Source organism: Pezoporus wallicus, unplaced genomic scaffold, assembly GCF_028554395.1.
Source record: "Pezoporus wallicus isolate ANWC-B61680 ecotype Strahan unplaced genomic scaffold, APGP_CSIRO_Pwel_v1 contig_6658, whole genome shotgun sequence".
Lineage (NCBI taxonomy): Eukaryota > Metazoa > Chordata > Aves > Psittaciformes > Psittacidae > Pezoporus > Pezoporus wallicus.
Window position 1 is genome coordinate 2,687,319 of NW_026642312.1, and position 27,448 is coordinate 2,714,766.

The following is a 27,448-nucleotide window of genomic DNA, read 5'->3' on the forward strand; positions in this document are numbered from 1 at the left end:
GAGTCACTTTCACAAGCAACAGCAATATCATTACAGTGAGACAACTTCTTTAAGCTTGGAACTAGCAAAAATTAGTAAACAAGCATATGATACCTGATTCTAAAGCATCATGTCTTTTCTTAGAAGTATAATATTAAAAGGTTACTCAAAGCTCTGCCTGTACACTGAGAATTAACAAAATGCTTTACAATAAACTTTTGACTATTGTAAGAATTTAGAAACACAAATCATCATCATAAAAAAGCAACTGTTCTGAGAGACAACTGAAAATGCTGTATAGCTATGGAAGACATTGGTAGCAAAAGTGTTTCTAAAATTCTTGGCTTTTCCTTAAAATTATATTTTAATCCTAAAAAAAAAATAATGTTTTAACCCTAAGAAGATGTAAAAAAAAAATAAAAATTTTTTTTCTTATTTTATTTTTCTGAATACATATTTGAGTACCAAATTTCTTCACAGAGAGGGTAACAAGGTGTTGGAAGTTGGATTAGGGAAGTAGTGGAATCACTGTCCCTGGAAGTGTTCAAAAACATGTAAATGAGGACCTCAGTGATACGGTTTAGTGATGGTCTTGGCAGTCCCGGGGTAAAGGTTGGACTTAATGATCTTAAAGGTCTTTTCCAACCTAGCTGATTCTATCTATCCCTTCTTTTTCCATTTTTTTTTTTAATATACACAAGAACTTTACAACGAGTGTAGTCTTCTGCTGAAGATTTATGTATTTATTTATTTATTTTTAAAGCATCAAAATATCTTGTGCTCTGAATTACTAGTAATTTGATTTTCTGTCACTTTCTATAGGTGGAGGAAGCTGGGCTTATTTGTCATCCTCCTTGGAAACTGAAAGTTATCCAACTTTTTGAAGCCCAGAAAGTAAGGCATGGATTGATGACACTAGGACCTAGTGGTGCAGGAAAAACTGTTTGCATCCACACTTTAATGAAAGCCCTGACAGGTATGTGAATATTTATGTTGTAAACTGTTATTAAACTTTAAACCATGTTGTTTTTTCATAGAAAGCCTAAATTACTTCACTGTGAGAACATATTACTGGAAGAAACTGTTTGTGTTGTATGATACTAATTTTTGTGGTAGTACCTTTTGAAAGCTTGAAAATGTCTGATGTTGGAAGTCGTACAATACATATCCTATATTCCAAGTTATGAACTTATATCAGAAGTTCTTATTCTAGAAACACTGAGAAAGATGCGCACTCTCTGGGTAGACAGCTTGGGCAAGTGATTAAACATCTCCCAGGTTTGGCTGAGGTAATGCTGAAACCCTCCCCTAATCATAAGTATTTAGCCCTCTTTGAGCATGATTCACAAGACAGTGTTTTTATCTGCAGTAAAAAACAACTGCTTCTGTCCTGTGTTGCTGCTAAGAGATCCTGTTTTAGGCAGTGACAATATCTTCAGGGATATTAATTTTGTGTCCTGGCTGGAGGCTTGAGGAATGTGTCTTCTTGTCCTCTGTATTTCTAACCAAAAATATTAGTAGAAGAACTTCTGTTTGATCTTATTAAAAGCTCATAGCTGAGGGAGAAAAAACACATCACTTGATGTAAGCTTGTGTTACCCCATTTCACAGGCTTCAGTGGGCTGCTTATACAATTTTCCAGAAATGGATAGTTTCTGTAAAATATTACTCAGCCAGTTGCCAGTCTCTCATCTATGCAGTAACTTAGTGTGCTTAAGAAACACTGTGAGCTCTGCATTGCAGGGTAAAGAACTGTTCCATTTTGGGAAAAAAAACAGAAAGAACACATAGTAGTGTTATACTGTTTTCCTATATTTTTGTAACACTGAGATGTGAATTACTACCAAGATAAAGCTGCCACAATGCTCTTTTTCAAGCTGATCTTCTAGTATAACTTCAAGAACTGTAAAACTACAGTGATTTGCCAGGCTTCTCTCTTGCATGATAGTGAGCTGTGATTATAATTAAGATTTTAAGATAAGCCATTTTTTACCCTTGCTCTTTTAACATTATTGGTTCCTGTGTAAGTTTTAATATTAGGTTTTCTAAAGATGTCTGGCATAGGATTTTTTTTAAACTGTTCTTAATGAGGCAAATATAAAGGCTATATGATCATAATATGGCTAGATAGAAGTTGGCTACCTAAGAGACTTCACAGGGATATGCCAATATGATATACTTTTTCTATTCCAAAATGTATACAGATACACAACAGGAAGAAACAACAGTCAACCATGTGGAGCATTTCTCTGGTTTTTAGTCACTGGGATTTAAAAATATATATCCAAAAAAAGGCTTTAAAACTCTATTGTTTGGTAAGCCTGAAAAATATTAAACAAAACCTTGAATCAATTTTATTTTGTTGTTCTCAGTTAATCTATGAAACATGAATTGTACTTTCAGAAGTTTCAGAACTTTTTTGTACTTGAAATTTTGATGGCTGCAGTTAACAAATATTGATGTATAGCAAAAGATAAATTTTCCAAGTAAATACATAACCTCTTATAATGATGAATGCATATTAAAATGTACATCTGGGTGTAATGATTTTGAATTTGTCAAAGTTCTCTGACTGTTGAAAATAAAACACAAACTAACTAATGATCTGCCTTCTTAGACTGTGGACAGCCACATCGTGAAATGAGAATGAATCCTAAAGCTATAACTGCTGCACAAATGTTTGGTCGTCTTGATGTGGCAACAAATGATTGGACAGATGGAATTTTTTCAACGCTCTGGAGAAAAACTTTAAAAGCCAAAAAAGGTAGAATGAAAAACAGTTCTCTTCAAAACAAACGAAACAATCAAGCTTCAGGACATCTCTCTAAAGCATATTAGCAGACTTTTTTTTTTGTACATACATGGAAGCATTGGATATATTGCTGCAAATTGCTGCAAAACCTTCTGTCTATTGTATAGTCTCTGTTTTAAATGCTTTGTGTTCAAACTGTGTATTGTAGCAAATACTGCTTTACTTATCCCTGTTTTTCAAATGACAAGCCCTTGATGGAAACACAGGGAATGTGAGTGCCTGTTTCCCCAACAATGGTATACTATAAAAAAATTTTGGTGCTGTCAAGATTTCTACCTGGTATTCAGGTGCTGTACTAGAAGGGTATGAATTTCCTTTGTGTCATACTTGCTAGCCCTGCACATGCCATAGTCCATGTCAAATTGCACTAGACAATTCTATTTAGGCAACCAATTTCTGCCTGAAGTAATGCTAGCATATATTCTTAGATTGATACATTAACTAAAAGATAGTTGGGTGCTAGTGGATTCTTCCTTGTATTGTCTGAATATTAATATGTGACCTTATCATTAGGCCTTTAAGGAAGGACTAAAATTAAGAAAAGAAGGGATGAAAATCCTAGCTTATGTTGTCTTTCCTAGTTTTTAAGGATACAGATACTTTTAAAATAGAAAATACTTTAGGATTTGATTTTGTTGGTTTTGTTTTAAATCTAGAAATTGTAGCACCCTTGATAATGTAGCATAGCATTAACTGCTGATTTTTCTGTTTTTCCCTTTAATGTGAAATAAAAATTAGCACAACCATGTGACTTCCTCAGATTCGCTATTTGTAACACTTCTGTAATGTCTCTTATGAAGTGAATTCCAGAACATCTCACGACTGTAGCTATGAAAAACCTCCAAATATAAAACTACTTGCCTCAGAAATTAGAAGGTTTCTCATCTGGAACCTTCTTGGTTCACATGCAGCAATGCATCAAGTCACCTACACCTAGATGATAAGGGCTTGCTCTAAAGGCAGATGAGAGTGAGACTCTCTCTGAATAAGGGCTATCTAGCAATGCACAGCAAAGGAAGATGGATCAAGTTTATAAGCAGGAGAAAGAACAGCAAAAATCTTCCCCTTACAGATCTCTTACTTATGAAAGTGATTTTTTCAAGAGTTCCTTTCATTTAATCTCACTACAATACACCACCTCTTTGGAAACAAACAAATTGTGGTTTTAAATAGTCCTGTAGTTTCTGTCTTCTTTATGTTGTTTTGTGTAAGTTGAAATAAACTTGATTTATTAGTATGTTGAAGACTGGATCCATAAAACTGCTTCAAACTATTGCAAACTGATGACTTATGATGATAAAACTTTATGTACTGAGCAATGGATAATTTTTATCAGTGGGTGGTGAAATGAAGTCATTGAAATTGGGAATGGAAATGGTAATTGTATTAAAAGATGAGATTGTAGCTGTGTGCATGAATTTGGAATTAGTTCAAAACTTGTCTGCAGAGAGACAAACTGGTCCTTGAAAGAAACTAAAACTTCCTCAATAGGTATTTTCATCTGTTATTTATTATAGGTGACCATATCTGGATAGTTCTTGATGGTCCAGTTGATGCTATTTGGATTGAGAACCTTAATTCTGTTTTGGATGATAACAGAACACTAACTCTGGCAAATGGAGATCGAATACCTATGGCACCAAATTGCAAAATAGTCTTTGAACCTCATAATATTGATAATGCCTCTCCAGCAACAGTTTCAAGGAATGGGATGGTATTCATGAGCTCATCAGTTCTCAGCTGGAGCCCTATCCTTGAGGTATGATAGCTAAGTGATTAGGTACTGGAAGTTTTACTGGTTACTTATTCAACACTTCACTGTTGTTACTTTAGGACCTAATTTTGTGAATTTTTGCTACGAAACACCTTTTACACTGTATAAACTTATAGGTCAGCATTTAATACAGCAATGTTTCTGGTATTAGTTTATACAAGAGTGAATAATGTATTTTTTCAGGAATATTGTCAACATATTACACTTTTAAAAACATAGACATCTCACTTTACAGAACATTTGTAATTCAAGGTATTTTATACACTTGAAGATCAACTCTGTTGTCAAAATATCAACTACGCTGCAACCTCCAGTACAGCTTCAGACCAAGGAAGAAGAAAGAATTTACTCTTACAGGCTGATTCAGGAATATAGAAATCCTCAAAGAAAAACATTTTATTTTGCCTTATCACTCATGATTTACCTCCTCACTTTAAAGCGATATGCAGACTAAATTTAGTTGTGTTGAAGTAAGTGTTGAACGCAAGTAGTTTCATTTAATCCATGACTTTATGCTTTTATTTTGGTGGCAGCAACGGTCAAAAGGAAAACAGATCATGGGTTGTTTTGTTTTGTTTTGTTTTTTGCTTTTGATTAACTAAACAAATTTTACTCATTTCAGCCATGAAACAACCATTCCAATGTCACTTTCTTGTTCCCTTGCCCCCCCCCCAAATAATATTTTGTTATAAAATTGCAACCTATGGTGATTTATCATTTGAGCCAAAAACATTTATTTGGTTTTTGTTTCATTTAACTACTAAATAAAATATCTTGATCAGTACATCTCTCTTTAAGTCTATTTTGGACCTTACAAACTTTTCTACTCTACCCCTAATATTTTATGAATAGCTGGTGAATTTCCAGATGTCTATTTTAAGGAGTTCTGCCTTTCATTCTTTGGCACTTTGTTTCCCACCTACCTGTTTCTAGAAACCTTTTCTGTATATCTAACTACTTGTAATCAGTCCTAGACCTTCTTTATTTTGGGCAGTAAAAGATAAGTTTCAAAATATTATAAAGGTCAAAGTGTATAAAGGAATCACAGAAACACGAAATATTTGAAGTTGGAAGGAACCTTTAGGGACTGTGTAGTTGAACACACCTCGCGCGTTGTCAGCTAGAGTAGGTTGCTCAGTACTATGTCTTATTGAATTTTGAGATGAAGACACCAGAAGCTCACTGAGAAGCCTGTTCCTGCATTTGAAAACAACCACCTTTTTTTTTCTTATGTTTAAATGGAATTTATTTAATTTAGATTTGTGCCAAATTTATTTTGAAGCTTGAGAATCTACAAGCATTTTTGCTGATGAGCGTATTTCATGTAAGAAATACATTCATGGGATGTAAACGAGAAGCATTCTGCCACACAAATGAGAGAAAGCTTCTAGGTAACTTGTAGAAGCAGGTTACTATGTTGAGCTAAAGACATGAAACAACAAATCCTGTCCTATGATTTTGAGAAATAGGTAATTTTAACTGGGTTTTGTTTATCCAGCATTACAGATACTGAGATGCGCAATAAAAAAGACACATACCAGCAGACATCCCCTCCTGAAATCCCTTTTTTCTGCAACAGCCAGATGTTTCTGGGGTACCCTGTACCACTACTAGACACTAACACTGTACACAGTGAATCAAACTTGTGTTTGATGAATATGAAATTCTTTCTTTGCAGTATTAAACAGCCACTGTGATTAAAAAAAATATTTGAGAATAATTATTTTTGCATTGTGGAAAAGTACTTTAAAGTACTTTTTTCTCCAGTGTCCATGTTTAAGAGCCAGTAGGAATTATACATACTTGAGTAAAGTTTGATCTTCTGCTAGCCAAACACTAACCAACAGGCAAGGAATCTGGGCTTCCACCCCCCCCCCCCCCCCCCCCAAATCAGTGTTCCATGCTCCCTGGACCTTTTTAATTACTAGAGTTAAATTTACTGATACTTGCATTGGGAACTAAATTTATTTTCTCACCATGCTTTGTGACAGGGATTTTTGAAAAGACGTTCATTCCAAGAAGCTGAAATTCTACGTCAGCTGTATTCTTCTTCGTTCCCAGACTTATACCGCTTCAGCACTCAGTGTTTGCAATACAAGGCTAAAATGCTGGAAGTCTTTGTGATTATGCAGAGCATTAATATGCTGCAGGGTCTTATCCCACCTAAGGTAGTGTGGATTATTTTTCTGTATTTACTTAATTGAATGGAGATAATTTTAAGTCATGAGGTTATGTAGAAAGGCGATTCTTTGACAACTTGGAATATTAATGAATACGCAGGTTAGTAAGGAATTCTTCTTCTTTAGAAAGTAATAGCTATGATGTGCCTTCTTCCATATTTGGTTTTGATGTTAAGCACTGACGTGTAGCATGCATCAGATTGCATCTTTCCTTCAGATTTATTTTTTTTTTGTGGATTATTATCAGATTATAAACTGGAATTCAAACAGATTAAATGCTGTAATGGGTGGTTAAAAGTGATGCTTATAAGGTACTTTTCTATATTTTGTGGTCTACTTGATATTGGTTCAATCTGTATATTGATGAAGACATCAGTAAATTTAAACATGACCGAAGGCTTTTAACGTGATGTTGCTATGATTATCAAGTAGAATTTTCAGGCAATTGAAAATAAAAACCTTAATCCTTCAGGAGCAAGGAGGAGAACTGACTCCAAAATACTTGGAAAGGCTGTACATCTTCTCTCTTATGTGGAGTGTAGGAGCATTACTAGAGCTGCAAGACAGATGCAAAATGGAGCACTGGCTTCGAAAACACGCAACAATAAAACTTGATCTTCCCTATATCCCAGAAGGCAGTGAAGATACCATGTTTGATTATTATGTGGCATCTGATGGTTAGTAACCCATATGGGTGGTATGGGGTGAAACTTAAAAGTAATGTTAAAATTATGCTTCTTTTACAGAATCAATTTAGAAATTTCTTGTAGCTTACCTGCTTTTGTGCTCCTTAGCAAGTATTGTTTTACAGTTACACTTTACTGATGATGTTGTATAGAGCTTTTTCCTTGTTTCCTGTGAGAAATCAGAATGTAGATATATTGCTACAGAAAGTTTCATGGACTTTAATAGACTAAAAGAGACAAGCCTTGTCATTGTCATAATTTATGTAGGAAAAAGGAGTAAGCCTTAACTTGAGAGATTCTTTGATTATATGATTCTATAATTTTGGTCTGAATTTAAGAGTGGTATTACAGTATGTGAGATGGGCACTGACAGATGACTCAACTCAGTGGAAAATAAAAGAAGTGATGATGCCTTGTATTTCTAAAACATTCATTTCTTTCTTACTAGGTAAATGGGTACACTGGAATACATGTGTTGAAGAGTATGTATATCCCAGTAGCAGCACTCCAGAGTATGGCTCTATACTTGTGCCTAATGTTGACAATGTGAGAATGGATTTCCTTATCAAAACCATTGAGAAACAGGGCAAGGTACTTCTATATTTCACATCTAAATAATGCTAACAGGTTTTTATCAGGTTTTTTAATTAAAAAGTGAAGTATTATATTGTTGAAAGGAAAGAGTAATTTTTTAAATAGAGAATGGTGATTCCATTCAAGTATATTCATGTGAATATACTTGAAGCCTTGAATACTCATTGCTTCCAGACTTTGTTGTCTTCCACTCACCCATCCTTTCTGTAGTGGAAATAACCATAATTGCAGCTGAGATCAGGTCAGAAGTGAAGTAACATTTTCATGTAGCTTGGAGAGGAGACAGCAGACAGGTCAGTAGAGTGCCAGACTCTGCTGATATGAACTCCTTCCACATGGGGCAGTTACAGCGTTTATGTACCTTTAGGTTATGCAACTTATGCACCAAAGCTGTGTCCAGTAAGCAGGATGTGGTAAATAACACAATCCAAAAGAAGCTGAAGGCTCTCGATAGTACATCCTTTTCCAGACAATCAACTCCTTTTATGAATAATCCACTTCTCGGTCAGTTAAATTGTGCTGACTGACTTGACCACTGTAAATATTTTTAACTTGAGGCCTGCAAAAGCCTATGAGACATTAACTGTTTTGTTTCCACATGTCCCTTGTTGAGAATTCACTTTTCATAACTTTTCTAGTTTCATTTCAGTTTTAAAGCTAAAGGGGATTGCTGAGGCTTTGCCAAGACACCCAGCTCTTGTGTTTATTATTTCGATGTTGTCTTTGTCTAGGCTGTCCTACTTGTTGGTGAGCAAGGAACTGCAAAGACGGTTATAATTAAAGGTTTTATGTCAAAATATAACCCTGAAAGCCACATGGCTAAGAGTTTGAACTTTTCATCTGCAACTACTCCATTAATTTTCCAGGTATAGTAGTCATTCACCTTTTAATACAATGTGACTGGATTCAGACATTGTTCTGAGAATTTGCCAGAGGAATGCCTCTGAAAGCAGTTTATTTAATTGAGAATGAGTACAAAAATTAAAAAAGCATCTGTTCAAAACGACTAAGTGTCCTAAGACATGATTTAAGACTTCTGTAAAAACCATGTTCTCTTCAACTTCTTCAGTTGTTATTGAGCTGTTCTTGGATTAGTACAATACTACGCATATTATTTACTTCATCACATTTAATGTTTTTATGCCAAAAGTATCAGTTCTCGCTAACTGGGTAGAGCTGTTGGTGACTTCCCTCAGATTTCACTAGAAGCCCTGAGTAAAATAAGTGCTACCCACAACAATCTGTCAACTGTGTGCCATCTGCAATTTAAATTTCAGTAAATTACTCCTTAAAAAAGTAACACATGCAGTGCAGCTGCTCTAAATAGAACTATAAATACTTAAATCCTGAACAGTGCTGCCTATCCAAATTTCTACTGAGGTAGTTTGAGCTATTTCAGGGTTTTTTAACCTGATGGGTATGCCAAGCTGATGCACTGACTATGTTGTAATCAGAAGTGCTGTCTATAGGCTCGATGCATCATGTATCATCTGGCTCTATAGCACAGTAGAAACTGTTAACACATTTAATATTTGAGCATGTAATTTTGGTCTTATTTTACTTAGTGATTTTGCTTCTATTGAATGGGCTATAGAAACAAAACCTAGTGTCAGTACCTCTATTTTTATAAAATATATGTCAAATTTGTTGATGATAGCAGATAGTCTGTTGATGGTAAAGAAATCTGAAATAGATGTGCAAGTCTAACAGTCAAGTATCTGACAACAATCTAGACTGAAGCACGGTCTGTTCCGACACATGCGTGTTCAAATTACTCTGACTTTCTTGGCCTAACTGATGCCATTTGTGTAAGAAGGCTTTCCAGCCTGCTGTACAGTAACTTAAGCACAGTGTAAGAATGCAGATATTTACATTTGCAATAATGAATAACAACACCTGGTTAAGTGAGCCTTCACTTGGTATAGTATAAATACCTGGTATAGAATAAATACCTGGACCTTAAGAAAAATGGGTTAATGGAAAGATGATGGGAAGAAAAGTGGTAGTAAGTCTAGCATTAAGTAATTTCATCAAGTGTATTTATGTTTGTGAATTTACTTATCACTGTATGCTTTTATGAAGTACATTGATGTATGCTGGAAAGGTCTTCAAGATTCATGTATTTCAGCTCTGACAGATTATTGGTAAATAAATATTAATATTTAAAATTTAATAAATATTAAATAAATATTAATAATTATTGCTAGTAGTTATCAGTTTTTCAGATAAATTGAAATGGTATCAAATTTATGAAACTATTAGACACCTACATTAGACATTTGTTCTGTTACCAACCTAATACTGTATAGTATGATATTTCAGGCACTCAAGTTGAACTAGTGCAATTAACTGCAGTAGATGTGTTGTCTAAACCTTCCTTAGTAAAATTCTGTGCAGCAAAATCATCAATATGTTTAAACTTTTGAATCTTGTATGAAAAGAAGAGCTGTTAGTAACTATGCTAATAATTGCTTTTTAACAGCGTACAATAGAAAGTTATGTGGAGAAACGCATGGGCACAACTTATGGTCCACCTGCAGGCAAAAAGATGACAGTCTTCATTGATGATGTGAATATGCCCATAATAAATGAATGGGGAGATCAGGTTAGTTTGTTAGAAAAGAAAAAGAAGGCCAAAGATTTTCTTATTTTCTTTCTTTCCTTCCTTAGCTTTAAAAATGACTTCTCTTTTCTGTCAGGCAGCAGGGGTAAGTTTCGTATGTAGTGCTTGATTTTTAAAGCTTCTAAAAGAACCCATCAAGTTTTATATTGTCCTGAGTTCAGTCAAAATAAACATGCCGACTACAAGAAGCAGTTTAGTGGTCCTTAAAACAAGCCTGTATGACTTTAATGATATTTCTAACAAACACTCATTTTTTAATAATAAAAAAATAATACAAAAAAAACCCATTTGGCACATAAATTTTGATAACAAACTGGGTGTGTGGACAATAATTGAAATAGTAATAATTTTATGAAAGTAATTTTACAGAATTCTATGGAAATAATTCTATGTTTGCAGCTTGAAAAACCATTTGTGATTGCTGAACATGGAAATTTCATAAAAATATTTGACAGCAAATGCAACTATTGAAGATGTATTATCTTGGGCTTGCTTAGGACAACTGGAAGTTTTGTGCTAAAAAGGAGAAGTATTTCCAATATAACAGTATTGGAAATCATGCAGCATACAAGCAAGAATAGTTTGAAGTATGAAGGATTAATTCTAAGCTAGGGATTACCCTCTACTCCAGGATTTTTGTCCACAGGTATTACCAATGAAGAAGACAATCTAAATATGCTTATTCCTAACAGTACATATTCCTCCTGAAGCAAATAAGCAGGAATTTGTGTGAGAAAATAATATTACAGTCTTTATTAGGTCTTTCAAGTGCATAAATGTGGTTTGTATTTCATTTAATCGTGTGTATAATATTCTGCTATATAATGCCTGATTATTTTACAGGTCACTAATGAGATAGTTAGGCAGCTGATGGAACAGAAAGGATTGTATAACCTGGAAAAGCCTGGTGAATTTACCAACATTGTGGACATTCAGTTTTTGGCTGCCATGATCCACCCTGGGGGAGGTCGCAATGACATTCCACAGAGGCTCAAGAGACAATTTTCTGTATTCAACTGTACTCTGCCTTCTAATTCTTCTATTGACAAAATTTTTGGTAAAGGAAAATTAGCTTTGTATCCATCCCATTTTTGAAAATGGTAGTTGATTTTTCCTTATCCCTCTGTTTATAAATATTATGATTAAATTTGAGGCTTAATACCCCACTGATTTGTTTCCCAGCATATTTTCATTCAGTAATCACTATTCACCTGCAATTTCATCAATCCTTAAGTTTTTCAGGTCCAGTCACGTCTTTGAACCTATTGGTATGCAATGTGTTAGAAAAGTGGCATGAAGGCCATTCCTAGTTGTAGTGAGGATGCTGGAGAGATGCTAAGGTCTACTGTTGCTAAGAATGACTAACTAATGACTAGACTTTCACAAATGACAGGATCATTGGTCTCAAAGAAAAGATTGGCTATTCAAAGGCTGGGGAAGATATTTTAATAGAAAAAAAAAAAAGACCATTTTTAACAGTTAATTCAGAGATAAATACCCAGTGAGCTGGTAGCAGAATGGTGTTAAGATCAGGTGAATCAAGGTTTGAGTAAAGACTGAAAAGCCATTTCAACAAATTAGAAAAAGGTTTGGGATTAAAAGTGAAAAGGAAATTTAAGAATGTTGCTTTTGGTTTTTCACTAATGTGCACTACTCTTTCAGTTGGCAATTTTTTTGCCCACAGGTGTAATTGGAGAAGGGCATTATTGTAGTGAGCGGGGATTTTCAGCAGATGTGAATGAAACAGTAGCCAAACTGGTTCCACTGACACGCAGGCTGTGGCAGATTACCAAGCTAAAAATGTTGCCCACGCCAGCCAAGTTTCATTACATCTTCAACCTTCGAGACCTCTCAAGGATTTGGCAAGGAATGCTAAATACTACATCAGAAGTGATCAATGAACCGAAGGTAAGTGGTTTTGTTATAATTAGCATATAATTAGTGTAGCAAAGAGGGTGGAGAGTCTATCTTCTTGGCATTTCTGGTTAAAAAGTTTTTCGGCTTGTTTTGAGGTGAAGTGTTTTAGTTCAACTTTTACAGTGCCAACTGAAACAACTGTGTTTCATAAATACAACTGTATTTATATACTGCCTCTATCTGCTCATTCTATTACTGACTGCATCAGTGACACTAGATAATGGTCCGTAGTGAAACACACAAAAATAGAAAAGTAGTTTGACACGGGTTGTGGGAACATAACCTTGAAAACAGGGGAGTTAACACTGCTGTTAGCAAAAGGGAGTCTCATACCAGTTGCAAGACACATGAGATAATGGTCTGTGATGGTTCCTCCCCGAAAATCCCCTAAAAGTTCCCAGCTCCAGAGGCCCTTTTTGTATAGCTGGCTATTCCTTCTGAAGTAGGCTGGCACCCTGCGTCGGAACAAGTGTGCCCTTTGGCTAGCATAAAAGCTTGAGCCTCATGCAATGCAGGGAGGCAGACCCTCATACCACCAACGTCAGTGTTGCCTCCAAGGGAACGCCAGCTGAGGTTGAGCCTGCTACCTCTCACTGCAATGATATCTCTTGGAGCTGGTTTCCTGATTGTCCTCACATGGTCTTAAGGGTTGGTAAGACAAACACTCACCAAAAATACCCATCACTGTTTCTTTTACGCTTTGCTGGCTCTTCCTCCCTATCCTTTCCTATAGTAATAAACAGTTTTTTTCTACATTGTGTCTCACTTCTCTCTCAACCTGGAACACTGAGACTCCAGAACACTGACAAATTCCAGGTGTTTTTTGAAAGAAGTGAGTGAAAAATAAAAAACAGAAGCAGTGAACTTATTTTAAAATAATGAAAACGTGTATACATTGATTAAAAGTTCCCCTCTCTCCACTAGTGTCTTGAGGCTTTCAATCACTGCCTAGTAGCTGCTTAATAAATGATTTCTGACTTACAGTTTAAAAGGAAATAGTAGTAATGAGTTATAGTTATTCCTCTTTATTTATTTATTTATTTTTTTTTCAGAATCAACCTTTCTTCCAGAAAAGCTCAACTTTTTATGCATCATTTCTCATTTAATTGTTTTAAGGAAAAGTCATTTAGTGTTTTCAGCACTGAAACATGAAGTGTTGGAAAAGCAACATTTATGATAATGATGGAAAATTTGTTATACATTTGAGTTGTATAATCACTTCATGGTTAATGTGCTTCCCTTGTTGTTGAATAAGCTCCTGAATTCTACTACATCTAAAATTTGTGTTTTAGAATTTATTTTCATTTCCAAAGCTAAAAATATTCATCATGACAATTATGCGTATAAATTCTAAATTAATTCTGTTCCAAGTATAACATTCCGAGTATAATAAACAGTTGCTCAAAATTTGTATAAATTTACATATTAGTTCTAAGACTTGACGTAGTATGTGTCATTTGTACAAACTGCTGTAGATTTAAACAAGAGGCCTTCAAAGAGTACTTGGAAATTTTTCTATGACTGTGTAGTGATAGTGCAGGATCAAAACCTGTGCTGTCAGGATTAAGAACCTGGCAGGTTTTCCTTCTCCATCCTCTGACCAAACTGAAGGGCTGTAAAGGTGTATTTGGAGAAAGAATAATATGAGCACCTATGCCTTTTTTTTTGTTTTTTTTTTTCTCTGCTCTCTAACTACTTCAGATATACTATTGGGACTGACATCTATGTTTGGGATGAAATTATTCATGCCATGATGTTATTATTTCCACCCACCTTCTGCTTAATGACCAGCTAAAAAAGTGGTTGATAAGTGCATAAATATATGTTAACAAGTATACATATGGCTAGGGAAGTGAAGTCTTAATTTAGTAAATACATTCCAGTTCAGAATGCTAGATTAAGGCTTCTTGCACATTAGCTGAAAGTTAGTTTAAGATACTGTTGGTCAGAATGAGAAGCTCAAGGTATCTCTCCTACATAAACCCCAACATACTACGGTTTCTTTTCTAGCATTAGTATGATTTTAAAATAAATAAAAATGTCAGACTGAATTTTTTTATATATGTGTACAGGTGCTGATAAAACTGTGGAAGCATGAATGCAAATGTGTTCTTGCTGATCGTTTTACAACTTCAGAAGATGTAAATTGGTTTGATGCAACTGTGGTAAAACTTATTGAGGAGGAGTTTGAAGAATCAAAAGCGTTGCTGGATTCTGACATTGATGCATTCTTTGTTGACTTCTTAAGGGATGCTCCTGAAAGAACTGGTAAGGTTGGGCTCTGATAACCATGGAGATGGCAAGAATAGGGTAGGGGATATGATAAAATAGACATTAATAGAAATATGTCTTCAAAAATGCTTAGTGAATTTATGCATTAAAGGTGGTTGTTCCGTCCAGTGACTTTGAAGGTAGTCTGTTACCAGCTGTGGCACATCTTTATATTAATGGGATTCTTAAGCCCATATTTATATCCAGGTTATCTGTATCAGAGAGTCTTGCTTCCATTTCCATCAATGTGGTAGGTAGAAAGAACTGTGAAATAGTGAGCAAAAGTCTAAATTATTCTAAAATGATGAAAGAGTGTGGTATGAATTACTTGAAGTGGTAGGGTTGCAGTACTAGATAAAGAATAACACTCTAACTACTATCCCCTGGAAACCTGGTAAAAGAGTACGGGCTCTGGGCTAATCCAGTATTTAAGGAAATACTTGATGCATGATTTCGTAACAAATGAGTATTATCTCAAAATCTCCTGAATGTTACTAAAACCTTTTGAATTACCCATATGGCTTACAACAATGTCTTTGTGTCTTTTAAATAAAAACGCTGTGTCATTAACCTTGCTAAATGACCTGGGAATATTTGTCACTTGATGAAAAAGAACATAAAACGCCTTTTTAGCTTCTGGAGAAGGTCATTAATTTAAGCTATTGGATGGTTCAATTATTTGTATTCATGTCACTGTAATGGTGGATAGTGGAGGCAATAAAAGGTTGGCATGAGTAATCAAAAGCTATTTAAATATCTTCTTGGATAATTGCAGTAGTCAGAAGGCAGTGACAAAGGAGAGTAAAGGATAGGAAATGTTTGACTGGAAGAAATAAAATAGAAGCAAAAAACAAAGTGGTGTGAGAAAGTAGTAAAATAGATCCTTAAATCCATTCAATAGTGAAGCACTGGAAACCATTGTTTTGAAGTGAAAAGTGCTAAAAGAAGTATGTGTTTTTCCAATTAACTTGCTTCTTATTTACACTGTAAATGTACCTGCTGTGTAATGTGTCATTTAGCATGAAACTTTATCTAACCCTCATTTAGAAAGGGTATGTGTTGTCCTCAATATATTTGTCAGAGCATTGAGAACCCCTTTCTGTTTTGGCTATAAGTGAAAAGAATAACAAGTGTTATTTTAGTTGTCCTTTTAATGGAATTTAGTATTGCCTATTACAATAGAAGTGTAAGAACGGGAACTGGATATCTGAGCTCTTAATTATTTAAAAAAATACGTCTGACATTAATTTCCAATAACCCTCTGCTGAAGTTAGTGATACATTTACATATACCCCTCTGTCTCTGGGTTGTACAGTAATAACATATTTGTCACTGAGATAAATACACAAAGACTTGAAATTAAGTACCTCTAACATCAACTTATAGACCTTAGCTTCACAGAAATTTAGTTGTGCTAGTGTTCTTTAGACCATCAAAGTGTTCAAAGGTGTTTTTTATCAGCTTTGCCATTGTTATTTAATGCTTGTGATTCTGTATCTTGAGACTATAAAAACATCACCGCAATTTAACTCTTTTTGCTGTATTCCTTAATAGTTCCCCCTCAGTAGCTGAGTTGTTTAAGTGTCTTATTCAACTTGTAAGAAACTTACTTCCACCTGGAATACTCCTTTTCTTTAACCAGTGTTTTTGCAGGTTAAGATAAGAAGTTGGTTAATTTTATTTGATCTAAATCAAAAAGGGTGTTCATACATGCAGAAGCAATACAGAACTGGAGAATTCTAAAATTAAGGTGACTTCAGGCATACACAGAATGCAATACAAAGGACAGCTGAGTGACAATTAACAACCAACTAATATTGAGAGGTTTGGTTGTTCTATAGGAAAAAAAAAAACATTTCTATAAAAGTTTTGGGGTTTGTTGGAATTTTTTTTTTTTTGGTTAGTTGGTTGTTTTGGGGTTCTTTTTGGACCACTGCTAATTTGTAAAAGTAAAACGTGCAAGAGGGAAATGGAGAAAAATTAAAATGAAAAAAATGTTGCAGATCCTATTCTAAATACAACACAGTTTGATTGCTTTTTTTTCCTGCTTCTTTTGCCCCTTTTCTTCTATTTCCACTGGCTTCCAGTGATTTACTAAGATCAGGGAAATGTTTATTTTACTGGAAGGACTTAATTTATTTTAATAGTTAACATATTTATTCGATAACAAAGAGGAGGCTTAGCGAAGCTGATTGTTAGTAATGACTGACCTATGGCAACTCGTAACTGGAAAAATAAATCCTGCAACATATAGATCATGAAGTCTTCAAAATAATGGAGCTATTTGTATGTAAATAAAAGAGAAATTGTACTGTGTGTACTAATTTTTTGAGGAAAAACAAACCAACCAACCAATCAAAAGCCACCATGATGTCTGCTTGTGGCACTCCTCCAGTGAAGTCTGTCAGTTATTTGCTGAGGATACATGGGCTGTATAAGCAGTGAGATGGATTGAAAATTGGCTGAGTGGCTGAGCCCAGAGACTGGAAGAAAGACTAACAGAGGGCCAGAAACCTGTAGTGTACCCTAGGGGTTAATACTGAGTCCAGTCATCCTCAGCATCTTCATTATTGATCTGGATAATGGGGCAGAGCATATCCTCAGCAAGTTCCCAGATGACACAAAATTGGGACAAGGAATGGATGCTATGTCAGAGGTTGTGCTGCCGTCCAGAGAGACCTTTACAAGAATCCTACAAGGTTCAACAGTGGGAGGTGCAAATCCCATGCACCAGTATATACTGGTGGTCACCCATTTGGAAAGCAGTTTTGCAGAAAAGGACCTGGGGGTGCTGGTGGACACCATGTTCAACATAAGATACTGATGTGTCTTTAGAGGGAAAAAAAAGTTAGTGGCATCCTGGGCTACATTAGAATGCTGCCAGCAGGTTGAGGGAAGCGAACCTTACCTTTTATTCAGCACTGGTGAGGCTATACCTGGAGTGCTGTGCCCAGGTCTGTGCCCCTCAGTACAAGACAGACAGGGACATACTGGAGACAGTCCAATGAGGAGCCAAAAACATGACTAAAGGACTCTTGCATGAGGAAAGGTTGAGAGAGCTGGGACTGTTAGGCCTGCACAAGAGAAGGCTTAGGGAGATTTTCTCAATATGTATAAATACAAAAGGAGAGTACAAAGGACAGAGCTGGGCTCTTCTCAGTGGTGTCTTTTAAATATGATTAATGCTTATGAATGGAAAGATGAGACAAGGGTACTATTTCCTCATTTCCTTTGGGTGGTGAGGATTTAGGAGTTCCTTGTTGCTTTCACATAATTTGCTGAAACAAATGTATGCCTTTTCACAGTGAATATACTATTTTTTTTTTTTGGGGTAGTCATTCATTTTGGTAGGGTTGTTTTCTTTTTTTTCGTTTGTTTGTTTTTTTTTTTTTCCCCACTAGTGAAATCATTTAAACAACTTAGAGTGTTTTTCCTTCACAAACTTTTTTAACTGCAGTATTTACTTACATTGATTCACTGGGTCTACATTTGCTTCTACCATTTAAGTTAATTTCATTTTTTAATCGTTCAGATTTCAGATGTAAAGAAAGCTCCTTATTTTCTTCTGGTTTTGTCTTTGAGAATCAAGCAGCTGAACTTGCCATTCTTTGTAGGTAGGGTATAGGCAGCATTCTCATATATACATTTAATATGTAATGTTATGTATAATAATCCTGCTTCTGGGTGATTAAAGAGAATTCTAATTACCTTCACTTACTCATTCCCACATTGAGCCTTTGTCAATCATTTAAACTGTTAAAATTTTATTACCTCTTTTTTTGTTGTAGGTGAAAAATCGGAAGAAGTTAATTTAGATATTCCCAGAGTATATGAGCCAATTTATTCCTTTCATCAGCTGCGGAATCGTTTAAATAAGTTTTTGCAAGCATACAATGGGAATGTCCGTGGTGCTGGGATGGACATGGTTTTCTTTGAAGACGCTATGATTCATTTAGTCAAGGTACAGGCTTACTAGATTGCCATTTGTTGTTGTTGTTCCCTTGCTCTCAACACCTGTGAGTGGAAGTATGCACAAATCCAGGTAAATTACTTCTAAAACTGAAGCAAGTTATTTATTGCTAGTAAATATTTTGTCTGTCACTCTAAAACTCAGCTTTTCTGAAAATGTATTGGATGGAACTATTTTTTTAAAATTATATTTTATGTCCGGTGAGATCATGGTCTTCAATATTATAACACTATTTCAACTTTTCTTCCTGCTAATTCTTCTGAGATCCCTTTCTCTCTTTGAAATTAGTCAAATCAAATTCAGGTTAGAACTCAATTGGTTGCTTTTGAAGTGGTAGGCACAGCTGAGTATAAATAAGGGAATAAAGTTAGTCCAAATTTCCTTTGTAGATAGATCATGTGTTTACTTTAAAATTCTTTTGAATGTGGATTGGAGCTGATCATAATTTTTAGCATAGCACAGCTTGATATGATTACCAACACAGAATAGGCTTCATACAAAGAGAAGAATTTTTTTTTAATAATTTTTATTTCTCAGTTACACCATGATGTTATCATAGAATCATAGAATGGTCTGGGTTAAAAGGGACCTTAAAGATCGTCTAGTTCCAGGCCCCCTGCCTTGGGCAGGGACGCCTCACACTAGACTATGTCATCCAAGGCTGTGTTCAACTTGACCTTGAACACTGCCAAGGATGTAGCATTTACCACTTCTTTAGGCAGCCTATTTCAGTGCATCACCACCTTTACAGTAAAGAACTTCCTTATATCTAACCTGAACTTCCCTGTTGAAGTTTAAACCCATTACCCCTTGTCCTACCACTACAGTTCCTGATGAAGATGCCCTCTCCAGCATCATTGTAAGCCCCTTCATATACTGGAAGGCTGCTGTAATATCTCCACACAGCGTTCTTTTCTCCAGACCAAACAGCCCCAATTTTCTTAGCTGTACTGCTTATCATAAATTATTAAAAACTGAATATTGGATTGTACTCTCCTAACAATATAATAAATATCAAAGCAAATAAAATTTATTTATAGTTGGCAAACATATTGCATATTCAGTTTTCAAAATTTTGGTCATAGATACTTGTAATCTCAAAAATTAGTCCCTTTCCTTGAAGTTCTTCCCTCCAGAATGGATCATGCTCTCCTATGGATTTCTTTAGGAAAAATTTTAAAGCTAAGAAATATCTTACTCAGAGAATAAAGAAAATGTGCCTATTTACTCTGCTTGGCAACATCTAATAGCCATAATTGAAGTGATCAGCAATATTCCAAGGGAGCTGTGCAAATCTATTTTCTTTCTCTGATTAAATACTAAGTATGCTTAGAGTAAACCTTCATACTTGTTTTTATTTTTGCTTATAAAATATTGACTTACGAAAAATAACTAGTACATTGCCCCCAATATTAAAATATACGTGTTTACAACTGCAGAAACTGGCATTTTTCAAGTTTTTACAAGCGTGAAAAAAGTACGTTAGAGAAAAGGCAACTAAATAAGTGTCCTAGGCTGCTTATTAGCATAATGTAACTCTGGGGACATCAGATATTCAAGATAACAAAGAGAACAGGAGCCAGTACTCTGTGTCATTACTTGTGCGGAAGAGACCAACTGCCAACCAGCTGGTTGGTATTACCTTGCATTTGAAGGTCAAGTAGCTCCATGCTGCTCTGGAAATTAATGTAGTTTTTTCTGTATGAGTACCTATCCATGTGCAACTGATGTGATATGGAGCAAGTTAGTCTCCTGTGCTTAAAGGCATATTTTCTCAGTATCAGGTAACAACATCTAGCTGTTTCCAGACTTCTTGGCATTGTTTTAGTTGTGGACAGTGGGACAGGTGCTGCATGCAGTTCACAGTGCTGAAATTTTTTTTGCTCTGAATTGCAAAGGGTCTTTTTGTTTACATTGTGCTGCTCTAAATTGTAATGTGGAGCGGGAAGTAACTGCTGCCTTTTCCTAAAAAAGAAATAATGAATTGGAGAAGAAAGGGAGATGTACTTGGGAGACGTTCTGCTGTTATCAAATATACATACTGATATTGTGCATTTTTATAATCAAGAAAACCAGAAGCTTAAGAAGTTTGATTATAAAGGCAGTATTATTACCTGCTGTAGAGAATACGGGAGACTGTTCTGAATTTAACATGCCTGGGACAGCTTGTCTACCTGGTCACAATGAAAGGGCCTGGAGAAATGAGGCTTACTAAAATCTGTTAAGAGAGTATGGTATTGGGAAAATTATTTCCTTCCCAATTTTTATAATGTGTCATGCTATGACAGCACATCACTAATATATCACAGTTGAGATTTACTTGTGCTTTGTGAAAGTGTGAGATGTAATTCCACTGTTAATCAAAAGTTCACAGGGATCGTATCAAGTGGTTGCTATACTATTGACAGGTTTACAGAAAATATTGCAAGGTGGAAGTGTCCAGAGAATATACTACTAATAATATAGATTCCCTTAATTAAACCTTGAAAATTTAATTTGTTCTACATTTCTAATGTAAATACATTACTGCAGTAGCATAGGATTTTTAGGTGTGTAAATTTTACACGCAGAAATAAATGACTGATCTTACACAGATTTCTCGGGTGATTCGCACTCCTCGTGGAAATGCTCTTTTAGTAGGAGTTGGTGGATCAGGAAAACAGAGCTTGACAAGATTGGCATCGTTCATAGCTGGCTATGATACATTCCAGATAATGTTAACAAGGTGAGCATTAATCAAACTGTAAGTAGATAAGTACTTTGTGTTTAAATTCTTCCTAAGAATGAAACAGGCTTCCAGTCTCTGCAAAGGGAGAAAGAACAAGCTAACACAGGCTGAGCACTGTTACCTAGAGTGGAAAGATGTGAAAATCCTTAGAGACTTATTAATTTTGCTTGATTTAAAATTATAGAACTATTCTATAATTCTGTGATTTTCTACATTAAGTCTGAGCCATTACCATCTTTGGAATAATAAACTGTCTTGTGTGTTTCACAGAATGGGAAGGATTATTTGCAGTGTCAAGTTAACTTTATGTCTTTTTCCACAGTACACTAAACTGTACTGAAAGTAGTTGTAGGTGGCATCTATCCATAATGCCTTATGAGTTCATCTTTTAATATTTGAAATAATGCCTGTGTGAGGAGATGGAATCCTCATCCCTGCCCATTAATTTGGTAGATCTCATGTATATGTCAGTATTTTGGCAGTCTTTTCTAAGTGTATCTTGCTTTATTTAATATTGTTCAACCAAATGTGGTTTCTTGCAGAATAACTTATGAAAGATATAAAAAATAAATTGTAACTCCTCTGAATATTTTAGGATGGGTGCCTCCCAAATTGCCTGTAGGACAAGTCAATGTGCAGAAAATATTTTCAGCACTCAAATATGGTGTCATTGTAGAGAAGCTAATTTTTTTAGTTCTTTTGCAGCAATGTTGGCTGCAGTAGAAATTGTAGATTCACATGTAGGAATGCCTTCTGGTGAGGACCTTGTTGAGAAATAAGAATGACTTCAGGAGAGATTACAGTACAGTTCACAAAAGAAGCAGCAATAAATTGTTGTGTATCATTCACAGAGACTTATGAAACCACAAGAGGGTGAAATATTGAAGTGGTGTGTAGCTTTCTACTTCAAGTTGCCAGAGGATCTGTATAAAGCCCATGAAAAAAAAAAAAGTCCACAAAAGATCTGGGGAATCATTGAATTGGAAAGCTTGTAAATCTCATGTGTGCACCAGATGATTTCAAGAAGCTATCATAAAGAATAGACTGAGTGAAGATTTGAGTAAACATGATTTTAAGAAAGACTCATCAAAGATTCTGACAAAACATAATCCTGCCTTGCAAACCACTTCAAGTTCTCAAGGTGTAGTTCTCCAGGGTCAACAAGCAAATGTAGAAGTGTGATCAGAATCCCATCTGATTGCTAAGAGTTTACTCTGTACTTTTTAACCTTATTTATCTGAAACACATCTAATCACATGTGCCAAAATGCCTCTGGGAAAAATTTTGAATCCTTTTTTGGATAGATGTTTTATTTTCCCTCTGTTAATTGGTGAGTTGATAATAGTTGATAGAGTAGATAGAAGATAATAGTTGTAAGATTTTAAATGGTTTCATTTAGTTTACCAAGGTAGATGATAGTCATAGTGCTAACTCAACTATAAGTATGTTTTTTCGGGTTAGTATTTTTGTCTAATTTTGAGTAATTAAATGAATAACTCTTCCAATCATTATTTCGCCCTGCAGCTGAAACAAAAGCACATAGAATATTTGTGTCTTTTCTGTGTCTGTTTCTAATTGTAGTAGTGTCTTTGAAGTGTCTTATTTACAAACACATGTATGGAACCTTATCTTGGTGATTGTGGCGACTTTGTGGAAATGTATAAAAATTATCTTCTTAATCATCAAGATAAATATTGTAAATCAGTTGTATTTATTTCCTGAGCTCCTGTCTAGTAATGAGCAGCTGCAATGCAGGTTTTGATATTTCAGGTCATCCATGAGATCTCTGTGGTTACACAAGAAACTCTTAATGAAGTTGCATGCAGCCAGTTCTCTGTTTTAATTCCCAGTGTGGATCCTAGAAACCTCAGCTTTTATTGCAGTCCTTTATGCAGCCAGAGAGATCATTTCAGTATAACAATGTGTGTTGGGCTTGTGTGGCAAGGTTTTGGTAGCAGCCCAGCTACAGGAGTGGATTCTGTGAGAAATTGCCAGAAGCTTTCCCTATGTCCGATTGAGCCAATGCCAACTGGCTCCAAGATGGACGAACTGTTGGCCAAGGCTGAGCCTATCGGTGATGGTGGTAGTGCCTCTGGGGTAACATAGTTAAGAAAGAGGAAACAAACCTGCTGAGGAGCAGCAGCTGGAAGAAGGGAGTGAGAATACGTGAGAGTAACAGCTACTCAGACACCAAAGTCACCACACCTTGTCTAATATTTTTAATGTTTTTTTTTTTTTTTTAATCTCTCTTTTATCTTTGCTGCTTCTGTCTTTCCTTGCTGTTAAACTGATGACTTTAACCAAAGGCCAAAATAGTTTGAGTTTTTCAATCAGTCAATAAAATCTAAAGTATCAATTGCTGAGGTGAGTAGCTCGAGAGAGGACGCCTTCAATACCTGAGCGGGGGGGAGATCAGTGTCCAGGAGCCTCAACTCAGAGCGGCGACAGCCACCGAGGGGGCCTCAAGTACTCGACAGAACCTGCCCAGGAGCCGGCAGCTCAGCTGGCGAGAGCGAGCAGCTGACTCACAGGGGGCGGAGCCAGGAGGAGCAGCCCCGTCCCTGTCTAGTTAAAAACCTGCCCCAGGGAGTGCGAGCGAGTAGGAGTGCGGTGAGGTAATTCGCGCGGGCAGGCGAGCGGTACGGTGAGCACTCGTCGTATGAGGCAGGGCGCCGTCTGGGGGCTCTGCTCTGGCTGCCCCGGCGGTGTCCAGCGTAGGCACCCAGACAGAGCCGATGAGAGGGGAGGCTGCAGTGCAGAGCTCGGGGTGTAGAGAGTGCCTGCACCGGTCTGGTGAGGGGAGGGAACGCAATGGGCAGGGCTGCACTCGGTGCTCCCTGGTGGAGGTCCTCCTGCAGCAGGTGGCTGAGCTGCGGGATGCCATTAATGGGCTGCAAGATCTCAGGGAAGCTGAGAGGAAACAGGAATGCTTGCTCCTGGCCCAAACTGTGCAGGGGCCTCGAGCTTCGCCTCTACCTCATGAAGCTGGGAATTAGTGACAAAAAGACAAGAAAAAAAAAAAAAAGGAAGGAAAAGGGCAACCAAAAGCGAGGGGCTTCCCCCTAAATCCCCTGTCCCCACGCGGAACCGCTTTGCTGTCCTGCAGGGGGCTGATGAGGAACCGCACTCGAGCCAGAAGCAGCCAGCTGGTGCCCTGGTAAAGAAGGTCTCTACTGGTGCTGCTAGGAAAAAGTGGCGGGATGTAGTAGTAGGGGACCCTACACTGAAAGGGACAGAAGCACTCGTCTGCTGTCCAGACCCCGTCTCAAGGGAGGTGTGTTGCCTACCAAGGGGCATGGATCAGGGATGTGGCAGAAAGGCTGCCTGCTCTAGTAAGTTCCACGGACTATTACCCACTCCTGGTGATACATGTGGGTGCTAGGGATATAGACAGTAGTAGCCTGGGGAACATAAAGGACTACAGAGCCCTGGGGGAGGTGGTTAGGGGCTCTGGAGCTCAGGTGGTCTTTTCATCAATTCTCCAGGGTACAGGGGAGGACCTAGGAAAAGCTAGGAGGATTAGCCAGGTTAATAATTGGTTAAAAGGGTGGTGTCATAGTCAGGGGTTTGGGTGCCTTGAACACGGGACCGAAGTTTGTAGGCCAGGTCTAGTGGGGGCTGGTGGAGCTGGTCTGATAAAGAAGGGAAAGAGCAGTTTTGTAGGAGGCTTGCCAGACTGGTCAAGGAGGCTTTAAGCTAGATGTGTTGGGGGAGGGGGGCATCATTCCATTCCAACACACTCAGTCAGTTGCCAGAACCTATAATAAATGCTTGGAGCAATGTAGAGATATCCCAGCCGCCCCAGCCAGTGAGCCAGCTTCAGTTGGAGCTCGGCTCAGATGCCTCTATACAAATGCCTGTAGTACGGGGTGCAAACAAGAGGAATTAGAGATGTGTGCATGTCTACAGGGGTATGATATGATAGGCATCACAGAAACATGGTGGGATGGCTCCTATGACTGGAGTGTTGGAATGGAAGGTTACAGGCTCTTTAGAAAGACCACGCTTGGCAGGCGGGGAGGGGGAGTTGCTATTTATGTTAGGGATAGGCTGGAGAGTATGGAACTCTGTCTGGGGACAGGTGATCAGTCAACAGAGAGTTTGTGGGTCAGGGTTAAAAGGAGAACAGTGATGGGAGACATTACTGTGGGGATCTGTTACAGACTGCGTGACCAAGAGGAATCTGTGGATGAAGCACTCTACGGACAGACAGGAGCAGCCTCACGCTCACAGGCCCTTGTTCTCATGGGTGACTTCAACCACCCTGACATCTGTTGGAATGACGGTACAGCCCGGCACAAGCAATCCAGGAGGTTCCTCGATTGTGTGGAAGACAACTTCCTCCTGCAAGTAATAGAGGAGCCAACAAGTAGAGGTGCCATGATTGACCTCGTGCTCACCAACAGGGAAGGGCTCGTTGGAAATGTGACGCTCCAGGGCAGCCTTGGATGCAGCAATCATGAGATGGTTGAATTCGAGATCCTCAGGACAGTGAGAAGAGCGTGCAGCAAGCTCACTGCCCTGGACTTCAAAAGAGCAGACTTTGGCCTCTTCAGGTACCTGCTTCGGAAGGTTCCATGGGGTACAGCCCTAGAGGGCAGAGGGGCCCAAGACTGTTGGTTGATATTCAAGTATCACCTGCTACAAGCTCAGGAGTGTTGCATCCCAACTAGAAGGAAGTGCAGCAGGAGGGCCAGGAGACCTTCTTGGAAGGATAAGGAACTCCTGAGGAAAATTCAATTGAAAAAAGAGGCTTATTATAATAAGTGGAAGCAAGGACAGGTGGCATGGGAAGAGTACAGGGATGTTGTCCGAGAAGCTAGGGACCAGGTTAGGAAGCTAAGGCTCAGTTAGAATTAAACTTAGCTAGAGGTATTAAAGATAACAGGAAGGGATTCTACAGGTACATAACAAATAAAAAACAGACTAGGGAGAATGTAGGCCGCCCCAGGAAGCTCTCGGGAGAACTGGCTACACAGGATTTGGAGAAGGCTGAGGTTCTGAATGACTTCTTTGCCTTGGTCTTCACTGGCAAAGGCTCTGACCAAACCACCCAAGTCTTGGAAGGCAGACGCAGGGACTGTGAGAATGAAGACCTTGGGCCCACTGTAGGAGAGGAACTGGTTCGAGACCATCTTAGAAATCTGAATGTGCACAAGTCCATGGGTCCTGATGAGATCCATGCGCGGGTCCTGAAGGAGCTGGCAAATGAAGTTGCTAAGCCGCTGGCCATCATATATGAGAAATCATGGCAGTCAGGTGAAGTTCCCGATGACTGGAAAAAGGGAAATATAACCCCCATTTTCAAGAAGAGGAAAATGGATGACCCTGGGAAGTACAGACCAGTCAGTCTCACCTCTGTGCCTGGCAAAATCTTGGAGCAGATTCTCCTGGAAGGCATGCTAAGGCACATGAAAAACAGCAAGGTGCTTGGTGACAGCCAGCATGGCTTCACTAAGGGGAAATCCTGCCTGACCAATTTGGTAGCCTTCTATGATGGGGCTACAGAACTGATGGACAGGGGTAGAGCAGTTGATATCATCTACCTGGACTTGTGCAAAGCGTTCGACACTGTCCCACATGACATCCTTGTCTCTAAATTGGAGCGACATCAAGTTGATGGATGGACCACTCGGTGAATAAAGAACTGTCTGAATGGCCGTACACAAAGAGTTGTCAATGGCTCAATGTCTGGCTGGAGACCAGTACCGAGTGGTGTCCCTCAGGGATTGGTGTTGGGACCGGTCTTATTTAACATCTTCATGGCTGACATGGACAGTGGGATTGAGTGTGCCCTCAGCGAGTTTGCCGATGACACCAAGCTGTGTGGTGCTTGATACGCTGGAGAGAAGGAATGCCATCCAGAGGGACCTTGACACGCTTGTGAGGTGGGCAGATGCCAACCTCATGAGGT

At 37.6% G+C, this 27,448-nt stretch overlaps 1 protein-coding gene across 1 annotated transcript in view; it reads left to right on the plus strand.

The window, feature by feature from the left end:
• The window catches only part of DNAH5 (dynein axonemal heavy chain 5), a 119,677-nt gene that overhangs the window by 54,626 nt on the left and 37,603 nt on the right, over positions 1-27,448 (plus strand). The window contains exons 41-53 of the mRNA XM_057428820.1: positions 802-955; positions 2,597-2,743; positions 4,309-4,550; positions 6,557-6,733; positions 7,218-7,422; positions 7,880-8,022; positions 8,757-8,891; positions 10,508-10,630; positions 11,492-11,705; positions 12,333-12,556; positions 14,638-14,833; positions 18,625-18,797; positions 21,401-21,531. Coding sequence (XP_057284803.1) covers positions 802-955; positions 2,597-2,743; positions 4,309-4,550; positions 6,557-6,733; positions 7,218-7,422; positions 7,880-8,022; positions 8,757-8,891; positions 10,508-10,630; positions 11,492-11,705; positions 12,333-12,556; positions 14,638-14,833; positions 18,625-18,797; positions 21,401-21,531 — 2,264 coding nt within the window. The remainder of the gene's footprint in view (positions 1-801; positions 956-2,596; positions 2,744-4,308; positions 4,551-6,556; positions 6,734-7,217; positions 7,423-7,879; positions 8,023-8,756; positions 8,892-10,507; positions 10,631-11,491; positions 11,706-12,332; positions 12,557-14,637; positions 14,834-18,624; positions 18,798-21,400; positions 21,532-27,448) is intronic.